Consider the following 12,711-nt stretch of genomic DNA (forward strand, 5'->3'; position numbering starts at 1 on the left):
TGTCTGTGTTTACTGTGTGTAGTTGACACTCCAGATCCCTACGTGGAACTTTTCATCTCTTCAACCCCTGACAGCAGGAAGAGAACAAGACACTTCAATAATGACATAAACCCTGTGTGGAATGAAACTTTTGAATTTATTTTGGATCCTAATCAGGAAAACATTTTGGAGGTAATTGAATTCTTTCAGGACAGTTCGTGGTTTTCATTTATGCTGAAGTTGATGCTTGAGTTTGTCCCCTTACTGCCGTCTTTCTCCTCATTGAGGTGTAGCTGGAGCCCAGCTGCATAGGGGGTAGGTCAGTTTCTAGATGGTGCACACATCATGTTATGTGAGCATCCAATGGGAAATCTAGAAGTTAGTTAGGGAGGAATCTTTTATCTTCCTCAGGTGCTTTCAAGGAAACATATTTTCCCTTGAGAGGAGGATCCAAGTACAACAGCATAAAAAGATTGTCAATAGAATATCACTTTAAAATCAGTTAACTTTTTTAACTTAAAAGTTTTTAATGAAAAGTTAAAATAATTCAAGTTAAAATAGATCTTTCCCAAAATAACTGCATGCATTTTCTACATTATTTCTCATATTCCAAAGTGGCATTTCCCCTGAGAGGCAATTTTCCATTTTGGGGAACAGGATAATGAGTAGGTCAATGAGGAAAATGAAAAATTAATTATTGTATTAGTAGCAAACGTATTCAGGAAGAAAAGACCAAGTATTTCTATCAGTTGACTACTGAGGATCTCAAACGACTGTTATAGATCATTTGAGAACTTTCATTTTTAAAATGTGGCAGAGATTTTAGATATAATGGCTAAAGATCTAAGGGAAATTTTGTATTTGTGCTCCACCTTTCACTCTCTACAGATCACATTAATGGATGCCAATTATATCATGGATGAAACTCTAGGGACTGCAACATTTCCCATATCTTCTATGAAAGTGGGAGAGAAGAAAGAGGTTCCTTTTATTTTCAACCAGGTAAGCAACACAACAGAGTAGTAATTTTTCAACCTTATGTCAGATAAAATATATTTATTCTGGAAAGTTTGGTGTAATATTTGGAAATTTTATTTATTTATTTATTAGAATGTTTTGTTCTTTAAAGAGAAAATTTTCTTTTCCCTTCTACTATTTGGTCAAATCTTTTACTATTCTGATATCTATAAACTTTGGTTAAGTTAATGACACTACATACTACAGAGGCATTAATCTCATTTATTGTTCCAAATCATAGCACTGGGTTTAAGCAATGGCTTTGAACTCCACTGGCAATTCTAACACAGAATGTTGGGGAGGATGAAGGGAGGTAAAATCTGAGAAGAATGGCACAGAGAGAGAGTTAGAATGAGTGAGTGAACTCAAAACTGTTGGGAATCCAAACTATTTCAAAATTTCTTGATTAATAATAACTTGAGCCTCTGTGGAAGACTGTTTCTGTCTCCAATAATCCTCAAATAATTGAATCAGTAGAAGGTCAAGAGGAATGGTCTTGAGGTCACTGTTATCTTTATATTTGTAGGTTTGTTGCATTTCTGAAATTTCAACAATTTATTTAGGAATAATAAAACCCCAGAAAAAAAATTTATACAGAGCAAACATTGGATTTTGAATTTCATACAAAACTAATTGAATAGTTTACAGTGAGAAATGGAGACAACTGGTAGACCCAGTATGCTGAAGGTTGGTTAATGTACTAATTTTGTTGTGGGAGAGGCTCTGTGGTTTTGCTGATCTTTGGAATGATTTTTCAAATCCTTCCCCTCACCCAAACCTGCCAATCCCTTAACTCTCATTTCTTTTCCTAACCATTACCATCCCAAGTGACCTCTTCCTCCTCTGAACCCCATGGTAATTATCTGTAGTATTCATTGGGACTGGATCATTAAACTGTTCAATTTTCCATCCCCCCACCAACCCCTAAACTAAAATCCTATAGTTCAGGAAAATGGAATATGCCTAATTACAGAGTTAATATATAGTTTATATTTACTGAATGAATGTATACCTATACTTAGAAACCAACTTAAGCCTGAAGGGCTACCTGATCAAGTCACACAGTCAGAGTGCCCTGAGGAATCTCTGGTCACACATTCCCTGCTGATCCTTCCAGCTGCTCCAGGAAGCGTGTCTTCTGTATATCTTACACCCAGTGCCAAATGATATACTGCCCATGTTTCTGTTGGCCTCTTTTAAGCTTATTTCATTCTTTCTTTCTGCAAACATTTATTGAAGTCATCTGTGTACCAGCTATAGTGTTTTATGTTAGGAATGTAAAGAAGAATAAGATAAAGGAAGTTCTTCCCTCAGTTACCTCTGTATAGAGGTAAGGTAGGGTTTGGAATGGGTGGTAGGCAGGAGGATACATGCATGTGATAAAAATAAACCATCATGCGGTGAGATAAATATCAATGAGGTGTGCACAAAATATACTGAGAAGATTGAATAAAGAAAGACTGTCTTATGAAAGGAGGCTAGGGATGACTGCATGTCAGCAGGTGGTTTTGAACAGGTTGAACAGTGAACATAGTGGTTAACTGCTTGGCATTTGAAGCCAGGCTGGTGTTTAAATCCCAGCTCTGTCCCTTACCATCTGTTTCATCCTGGGGAAATCACTTAGCTCCTCTGTGCCTCAATTTACTCATTTGAAAGTGGACATAACAGCTCATAGGAGAGTCATTTGATTAAACAAGTTAATTTCATTCATATAAAGCATGTCCATATAATAATATGTAATATAATGTATACTATATATAAATATATTTAAATACTTAGATATAATTTAATTATAATTTCATATGATTCATTGTATCAAATATAGATAATCTATTACTTCATTTATATATTATTTAATTTATTACATACTAAATATATAATGATAATTGATAATAGATAAATAAATAAAAACTATACAAACATGCATGTATCCATACATATATATAGTGCTCAGAACATATAGTGCCTGGCACATACTAAGCACTCTGTAAATGTTTGTTGCTTTTGATCTTGTTGTGGTTATTATACTTTGAGAAAAGAGTAGAATTTCAGCAGGCAGAGAAGCAGTTACGAACATTTTAGGCCGAAGAAACTGCAAGCAGGTTGGGGCATGGCAAGTTACACAGCTTGGCAGGTACATGTGGGTGCAGAGTGGGGCAAATAGTTTAGAGGTGGTCAAAGGCTAACATCTGCAGACCTTACGTATGTATGTTGCTAGGATCCGTTCTCTATAAATGTTTGTTGAGGGTTTTGTAAGCATGTTCTGGCCTTTCCAAAGTATAATCTATTTTTCTGCTCTCCAGTCTATGACAGAAAGACTGATTATGAGAGAAGATATTACAGGGAAAATGCATTTCCTCTCCTCCTGTCATTTCCTATGATTAGGTGTATAACTTCTGGGTTCTAGAAAAGGCTTTCTACAGGCCTGAATTTTAAGTCCCTTACATAGTTGTTTTCTTTAGGGTCCCTGAGAAAGCAGTTGGCCAAACAGCTTTTTTTCACTACTCTGTTCTCAAGAGTTCTTTGCAGTTTTCATCTGAAGACAATTCTTTGAGTTGATGACCTGAGATGGTAGTGGGGAGGGAGGTAAATGCGAAGCCACAAGCCTCTCCTTATTTCTGAATCCCCATTCTTCAGAGGAGGGTGATCTTCTTTAAACAATTCTTGAAGATGATTGATGATGATCTGGTATAGAAAAAGGGCACTTGGAATTGGCAAATGGAGAACACACGCTTCAAGCCAAGATATTATTAGCAAAACCTTCTTCAAAATTTTGTCGTCCAAAAGTTAATACTGAGTCAACATAGAGTGATTTCTGTGGCCAGGCCAGGAGAGAGAACAGGAGCCTCCAAATGGACACTGCCGGTCTCCAAGGGCCTGCCCTACCCACTCAGGGTGGGAAGGGGGGTTGGGAGACCCGGACTCTTTTGTCTCTGTCACTAACTTCTAGAGTGTTTGAGCTGCCAGTGCTTCTCTCTGGATCTTCTTTTCTTTATCTCTAAAATGAAGGTTTCGATAAACTTATTTCTAAGATCCTTTCCAATTTATAAAACTTTTTTATCTAGAAAGAATACTTTATTTTGCATTTGATTATTTCACCCCAGAGCTTACGATTCTTCCCATTTTACAGATATGGACATAAAATAATAACACAATACTAAGAATCTTTATTATAAAATTTTTAAATACTGATCTGTCAATAGAGTATTGTTTAATATGAGAATTTGAGCTTTTATTATGCACTTAAAACTTGGCTAAATAGTAACAAAGTTAGCAAAAGCTCCATTTTCAAAAAACTAATTATCTGTTTGGAAAGGAGGAGACGGTCATGTAACAGAATAAGCATTATCATTAGGCATCTATTCATCAGTTTACTTATTTAGGAGTTATTTATTAAGCACTTAGTATGTTCTAGGCAATATTCTAGATGACGGGCAAATAGCAAGGAGGAGAGTATGACAGCAACACAGAGAAAGAGTAGTCCAGAGAGTGGTAGGAGATGTAGAGAGGGACAGAGAGGCAGAGGGGGGTGGATGACAGTGGACCACTATGGGTTACAGGAGATAGCAATGGCTTAGGCTTGTCCTGTAAGGAAGGATGTGGTTGGATCACTAAATGGGGTGAAAAGCCCTTCTGGTGGAGAAAACAGCCTGAGCCATTGCTCACAGTCATGGGACTAGAAAGGGCAAGCACGTCCAGGAAACAGTGTCTAGACAAGTGTGAGGGGAGCAGAGCATTCGTGCGTGAAGGAAGAACAGGTACAGTGGGATCAGACCTTATCAGGGCTCGAGCTGGAGATGTTGGAATTTGGATGTTATCTTACTGGCAGTAGTGAGCCATGGAAAGGTTTGACCAGGTATTCAAAATCATTAGCAAGCCAAAAACTAGTAGGTAAGATACAGAAAATGTTTGACTTTGAAAACCAAAAGGGTGAGGCAGTGTTAGCAGACTACTCCTGTGGAATGTGCTGGTAAGAGGAGCACAGCGTGACTTGAGGAAGTAAGTGTAGCAACAACTTTAAGGTGTCAATCAGAGTTGAATGGGAGGACTGCTTAGTAGCAGTGAGGATTGGTGAAAGTTGGGAAGCAGGACTTCACAGTGGTTCCAGCTCTTCCTGAGATCATGATTTACCGCTCAAGTCAATTTTAGAACTTTATTTTTTTTTGAGGAGAAAGTGTCTCAGGACCTGGGTCGACAGTTGTTGCTTTCCAGCTAGCATTTATAAGATCTGGGTTAGGCTGTGTTTGTTGGAGCCGAAAGTGTTGAGAGCCTCAGAGTTGTCATTGGACAGAAATTGGGAGGACCTGATGCTTTCCACCCCAGGCTTGGGGTCCGACAGCTATCACCTAGGCTGGAGTTATCTGCTCACTGTGTGATGTTGGACAAGTTACTGTTTTTCCCTTTCCGTGCATCCTCATCTGTAAAACAAGATTGTATCTAGTATCTACCTAATAGGATGGTGGTTAGGGTGGAATGAGTTACATGGAGAGTTTTAGAATAGTGCCTAGCCTGGTAGGTCCTAAGTAAGTATTAGATATCCTCATTTTAATGGTAACTGGCCAGCTTTAACTATTTGTCATGTGTTTCATGAAACTGCCTCAATTATTAAGGTCCCTTACTTGTTTGAACTTAAGTGACTAAAATGAACGTATTTATATATAGGGTAAGAGCCTATAAATTTAGTGATCATTCAGTGCAACACAGTTAGAAAATGCTCTCTTTACTCATTAGTGAATATACTCAAGTGTGGTCTTGGTTTATAGTATCCCATTTTAAAGTGGAAAGATATAGTTTCTTCACAATTTAGTGTATTTTGTGTAAGCAAAGTAGCCTACTTCAAGAGAATCATGAAAATGCTAAGGTTTTGAAGTGAGACAGAAAGATTTCACTTCTTTATGTTCTAGATGAGATTAGGTGTTTTGGGCCGGTAGTTTGAGGAAGGTAACTTCTGTGTTTATATTGCTCGATGTAATTTGCCATCTTTACTTAGAAGTTAGTACTGTTGTCTAAAAATAGCCATATATTGTGGCTTTTGGGGTACCCAGTTTTGTCCAAGTGCTCTCTGACTACTGCTTGTTCATGATTGCAACATGAAAGCGAATGAATTCTATAGAAGAGAGAGTGGCAAAGCTTAAAAAAAAAGGAGGTGTTTTGATGGTGAATTCAGAATGTTGACTTAGTATTAGGATGATTAATTGGAAAACTGTTTCAGTATGTATAGACCAAGACCGCAATTCAGCTAAGTGAATGAGATAAAGCAAAGTTTGGAGGGAAGAAAAGAGAACTATATAATTTTGTGAGCTATTTAGGAGATGTTTGGCTAAGATGTGAACGCCGTCAGATGGATGCAAGATTGAGTTCAGACAGAGGTCAAGTAATTCCTGGCAGTAAGAGAGAATGCATTATATTAGCAATGGAAACTGAAGTGAGTGTTTTTTGATACTTCTGTAATTCATAACTTTTGAACTGAAGGGCATTTTAGAATGCTCTGTGTTGTTGGGGTCCTCTAATAGACCTAAGTCCCATCAAAGAGTAGAACGTGTTCAGCTTATTTACCTTTGCATATCACCCTGACACACGTTAGGCACTTGAATCATTTTTGGATGAATGGACAAATGAATTCACTTATGGGAAATACAGAAAACCTGGGAAGCGCTCAGAGAGGCATAATGAAAGTAAATGAAGTTGAGAAAAGAGAAAAACTATACATAGTATTTTGGTTCAGTAGTAGTGCTCTAGAAAATCTGGTTTATTGTATGACAGCTAATGATTATACAGCTCTTTCAGAAATTCCAATCTCCACGTAAAATGCCCTTCAGTTCAAATATAATGCATTCTCTCTTACTGCCGGGAATTACTTGACCTCTGTTTGAACTCTATCTTTTAACACTGGGATATTTTGAGGGGCACAATTATCCTGAATTTTTCGGTAATGGATTATATGATTCCTGGTAGTAAATACACCCGTTATTAAATCCTCACCCCAACTCTTGCAGTTATTATCTGTCAACATAGAAAGACAGCACAGAATCACTGACTCTAGTCACCAGGCTGCACTTAGCAGCAAAACGAAAAGGTCGCAGATTTTTGCTAATTTTATTTTATTAAGAAATCGTGAATGTTAACTAGCCTTACACATAATAAACAAATGTCAAATCATTGTGTTACATGACTGGAACTTACATAATGTATATATCAATTATATCTCAAAGATAAATATTAGTTTTTACTGTTATCAAAAAAAATGTATTGTGGAAAATTATTTTAGCAGTGTCTCATTCAATTTTATTTAAAATGTGCAAAATTTATTTAGATGTGACCTCGCTTGTATTGTCAGGGTTATAATTTCCTCTCTGCACTTGAGTTGCCTCTTGTTGGAGCCCACACTGGGTGCCTTTTTCACAGGCGGGAGTTACAGTGTATGGAAAACATGATTCTTAGTAAAAGTGACTCTTATTTTTTAAATATGATTTTGTTTTTTATCTGGCCCAGGTCAGGTAAATAAAGCAGGAAATATTGTGCAGTTCTCTTGAAAGATGTAAATGACTGTTAAATCAACGCAATGATTAGCTGCTCTTTGTTTATACTGATGAAAAAAGAAGTCAGTTGACTAGGGGAGAAACAGATTCAAAGTAACGTTTTACTGAAAGGAAGGGTTGTGAATAGTGGAATATATTAATATGAGAAGGCATGGCATTTCGAAGAGCTCTTTACTAATAGGATAGAGTCTCAAGTTAAAATTATTTGACTCTGTGCATCTTTTTGTAATAATAATTTTAAAAGGCCCCCTTAATGCCAGGCACTCGTGTTGAATTAGCTTTATTATTTCAAAACAATGTTGAGAAGTTTACAAGATAATTAGTGGGTTAGATACTTTTAAAATGATAAATCTGAAATGGCTTTTTATATAGTGTCACTTCTCTAGTTCCCTTCCCCCTCTCCCAAAGAAATCTCCCATCACAGGCATCTAAAATGCTTTCCTCTGGAATGCAAAGGTGAGATTATTGTTTTCCACAAGAAAATACAAGGAGTGCAATCTGCTGCTTACATTTATAATTCAGTGGTGTTCTTATTTGTCTGGCTCTTGGCTAAGAATTATGTGGCTGGGGAGAGCTGGAGAGATTTAGTCAACTTTCCTTCTACTTGCCTTGATGATGCCAGCAATGTGAAAGAACACAGTGCAGAGCCGTGTTAGGCCAAGCGTGGGAAGGAGTTTACAATAATTGTTTAATGTCTCACACAGGAAGTACATATTTTTGTGGCTATTTTAGCTGAGTGACATGTACCAGGTAAAAGGCACTGAGAGATGGTAAATGTCAGTCTTCATAGCATGTCTGAACACAGTGCATCAAGGGGAAGAGTTTCAGTTTCTTCCTGATTGTGGGTGATCTACTTGGGCAACCTGTGGAACACCATCCATGTGACAAGAACCATGACCAATACATCCTGTTCTTCTCCAAGTGGCAGAAACATCCTGTGTCCTTCCTTCTCTCATCCTGCCTTCATTTAGAGAGTCTTCCCAGTCTGTCCAGGATCGTGAATGTATTAGCCATGAACTGTTGGGCCTGGAGTTAGAAGGGACATTCTTAGGGAGAAGACAGTGTGACCATAACACACAGTTGATTTTCCTTTTATTTGTTAAGTGACCGGGACAGGGAGGTATTAGATATATTCAGGAACTGAATATCTTACTATATAAATTGCTTAGAGACCTGCCAATTGGGAAGCCAGCTTTTTCCTGAACATTTTCTGTCAAGAGGTGGCACATGGAAAAAGGAAGCCCATGCCAGCTTTGGATCTTTTTTGTTGTGAGAAGGTCTATGTTGAGCTGTAAGATCGTTCTTTTAATTTCCATTCTCCCATGATGCTTTTGCCCTCTGGAGATAAAAAACAATAAATTGAGTCTCATTTTAATAGCAGCTTTCATGTATTTAGTTTTTGAAAAAAAAAAAAAAGAAAACAGACTGTGTTTGACCCATGTTTTGTTTTTCTTACTAAATTTTCTTACTCTTTCAATATAAAATATTTTCAAAGCCCTCTTTGGGAAAGATTCCATTTGAAAATTTGAAATGGGAGTAGACATAATGTTCTGGAATGTGGTCTGAGCAGTGCTGTCATTGGTACAATAGACAGCAATTACATTAATTTTTTGGAAGCCAGTCTCCTTTTTGACTTATAACTGGACTACGATTCATCTGAGCATGTGTAATTCCATTTGTACAGGGATTGTGGATTATTTTTTTAACTTCAAAATAATATTTGCATGCTGCTTTGATGAATAAAGCTTCATAGAATTCCATACTTGAGAAGAGCTGTCTGTATCAGACCAGCCCTTGATTTTATCTCTTAGCAAGGAGGTGTTTCTTGACAAGCAAAGATTGCCTGACGGGTTCCTCCTCACACACACATGTGCAGTAATTAAACAAACACATATTTTTCTTTTTGGGTGAATACTTTTTTTATTAAGGTATCATTGATATACAATGTTATACTCAGGTTTCACATGGGCAACACTGTGGTTACTACATCCCCCCCTATTATCAAGTCCCCACCACATACCCCATTACAGTCACTGTCCATCAGCATAGTAAGATGCTACAGAGTCACTGCTTTTCTTCTCTTAAACAAACACATATTTATTGATTATGTGTTGTATGGGAAATACATTGCAATGAAGTAGTAAAAGAGAGTTAAATAAGTTGGAGCTTACAGCTTAGTGGGAGAGACAAATTTTTGTACAGATGATTTTAATACCTTTTCTTTACTGCTAAGATTCAGTACTGAAAATTAACTGTGAACTTATTTTTTTAACCTTTTGGAAAGCTGCTTCTAGTTTTTTTTCCATCTTTTACAACCAAATAGAAAACAAAGCCAGTAATCTATAGCATTGTATGTTGGTTCTAAAAATATCCTCTTCACATTTTAAAAAGCATTCTATTCTATTTGAAGGTATTGAACAGGTTCGCTCTAACCATATTCTTACAGTACCTGATACAATAAAAATAATGGCACCATCTTACAGTCATGCAGCAAACTTCAAAATATTTTCTCATTTGGTTCTCAGCAATCTAAGGCTCCATTATTCATAACTAATGACAGGGATAGTACTCTGAAGGTCTTTCTATACTACAGATTTATAGTCTTTAGAAAGACACCTTTCAATACCTCTTTTTCTCTGTGACTATCCATCTCTCTCTTTTCCTTTAAACCAAAACTGACCCACTGGCAGAGTGGGGTCATCTCAGAAGTTTGATTGGCTCACGTAGTGTTGAAAAAATAAGAACCTGAGCCCCACATCCCATTTGCAGATGTGTCTTGAGCTGACGACTGTTGGCTAGTTCCTGAGTCTTCCTGCCCACCTGGGATAGGTATTTTTGCAGAAAAATTTGATATCTCTGCCTTCATATTGTATCTGTCTCTTTTGCTACTGAACTGAGTCAAAAAGCTTCTACTCAGCGCTGCAGCCTTGCATGTAGGCTTGTTAATCATCACAAGTAACTTTGCTCTTGACTTAATTTAATGCAGCCAGAACCCCACCTGAAACTCACCTCCCTCGAGGAGATGAAGTATATACAAAAATGACAACGTGATTGTCGAGGACTTATAGGAACATTATGGCCAGACCCATGTCAATGAAGTGACTGGAGTCAGTTGATCCAGGACAAGGAATTTCACAACCTGCTCAGATCCTTGCTAATGTCCAGATGTCTGAGCTCTGTCATCACCTTCTGATCTCAACCCCTCCCTGCTCCCCCTTTCCCTAATCTAAAAGAAGCTTGAAATCAACCCTAAGTTAAGATGGTTCCTTGGAACATGAGCCTGCCATCTTCTCAGTCTTTCTGAATAAAGTCACTTTCTTTGTCCCAGTACCTTGTCTCTTGACTTACTGTCAAGTCAGGTGGCAAGCAGTACAAGCCTGGACCCAGCAACATTCTGTCTTCAGTTTACTGTAGCCCATACCTGTCACAACTGCTCATGTGTGAATTTTCACCCAGGCTTTCTTTAACCTCTTTGGCCTCTGATTCTGAGGCCCAGAAATAGCACCTGAAAAAGAGATACAACATCTTCCTAGTTTTTCGATCCCAGGAAATTTTTATATTTTATGAAAAATGATTGTAGAACTGCCCTACTTCATTTTAGTAAAGGAGGAAAACAACCATGTAGAGGGAATTCTTATGTTTGCTAAAATGACTTTAAAGAGGCTTGTAAAAAATACCAAAAAAAAATTATTGGGATACATCTCTATTTTTGGGTCTTCATGGAGCTATTTTACTGTTATTTTTAGGGATTTTTTTAGGTTAAAAATAATCTGGCACTCAAAAATTGTCACTTTGTTTGCATTATTGTAACACACATCCATTTTGTGACTAATATACCTGACTAATGTTATCTGTTTTAGGTCACTGAAATGATTCTGGAAATGTCTCTTGAAGTTTGGTAAGTACATTTATGTTGTTGGATGGAAAACATTTGTGAGTGATCCACTGACCTATTTTAATTGTTAAAGGGTTTACATTTAATGTGTAAAATATTAATTTTAAATAAGTTTAAAATATTCTTTGCTTAATTTTCCTGTAGTTTTGTGGTTAAATAGTAGATGTCAGAAACAGGGCTTATAGAAAGAGTCCTCCCTCAAGTTATATATCTGTTTTCATAGAAATGAAGACAATTATTGAAGCCTATTTTCCATTCTTGAGATAGATATTAAAAAACATGAAAGTAAACATAAATAGAAAACTAGAGGGAAAACTGAAAATTGACCTTATTTCTGCTCATACTGATCAGCAGGACGACCAGTGGTAAAGTTGCATGAAACATGCTGCTCTTTCAAAGTGACCTCCAAAGTGAGTGTCGGAAAATCATTTATTTTCAAATGGTCAATCTTTGGGAAGTCAGGCCTACCTTGAGAATTGGCCAGTCTCTGATCTAACGTTGAGTTCAGTAGATCCCACCTCCTCAGTCTCTCTGCATCTCTTTGAACTTCCTGTTGAAGTGGATTTTACCAAAGTTACTAGTGTACATTTTATTTATACATACACCACATAGGTTAGTGTAACATTCTTATATCTTGTGATTTGCCAAATAATTTATGATGGTTATGTTGACATTGGGTTTAGGTATTTCTTTCTCTTATTTGGATCGTCAGAACATGTTGATTTGACTTAGTAAATTATTACGTAAGTTACCACTGTCCCTCAGCGTATGTCAGGGAGTATCAATGGACAGTCCAAGTTATTGGGTTGTATTCTTTTGTGTTATATTGATTGTTGCTTGAAAGTGGTATATTTTGCTATGAGATTAGAAATATTTTTGTTGTTTGACTGTGAAAGTAATGCTATTTGCTTTAATGGGAAATGGTCTTCACTGATAAACTTAGAACCATATTATGTAAAAGAAATGGGCTTTAACAGAGCACAATTATCAAAAAATGTAAGAAAATAAACAAACTCAGCTAAGTAATACTCATATGCCAAGAAGTAACTTACTATATATTTATAGTGAACTTTACTAAGGCATATATAAGTTTTATATGTTTGTCTTGAATCTAAAAAGAAAAAACTAAATTTTCCATGGACTGTCTTCCACTAAACATAAAATAAAATCAAGAAAGAAAATTAGAGAGTTAAAGACAATAAATACATAAAGGAAGAAATAAATGAACCATACTTCAATTGCTGTATTTATAAGATTACTCAAAATTTTTTGAATTTTCTT

The 12,711-nt window shown here is 36.7% G+C and overlaps 1 protein-coding gene across 2 annotated transcripts in view; it reads left to right on the forward strand.

Moving 5' to 3' along the window:
- Nucleotides 1-12,711, forward strand: part of PLA2G4A (phospholipase A2 group IVA) — a 140,428-nt gene that overhangs the window by 55,722 nt on the left and 71,995 nt on the right. For both annotated transcript variants that reach the window (XM_036912542.2, XM_057507962.1), the window contains 3 exons: nucleotides 23-171; nucleotides 868-981; nucleotides 11,396-11,433. In XM_036912542.2, the coding sequence (XP_036768437.2) occupies nucleotides 23-171; nucleotides 868-981; nucleotides 11,396-11,433 (301 nt within the window). The remainder of the gene's footprint in view (nucleotides 1-22; nucleotides 172-867; nucleotides 982-11,395; nucleotides 11,434-12,711) is intronic.

Source organism: Manis pentadactyla, chromosome 9, assembly GCF_030020395.1.
Source record: "Manis pentadactyla isolate mManPen7 chromosome 9, mManPen7.hap1, whole genome shotgun sequence".
NCBI classification, from domain to species: Eukaryota; Metazoa; Chordata; class Mammalia; order Pholidota; family Manidae; genus Manis; species Manis pentadactyla.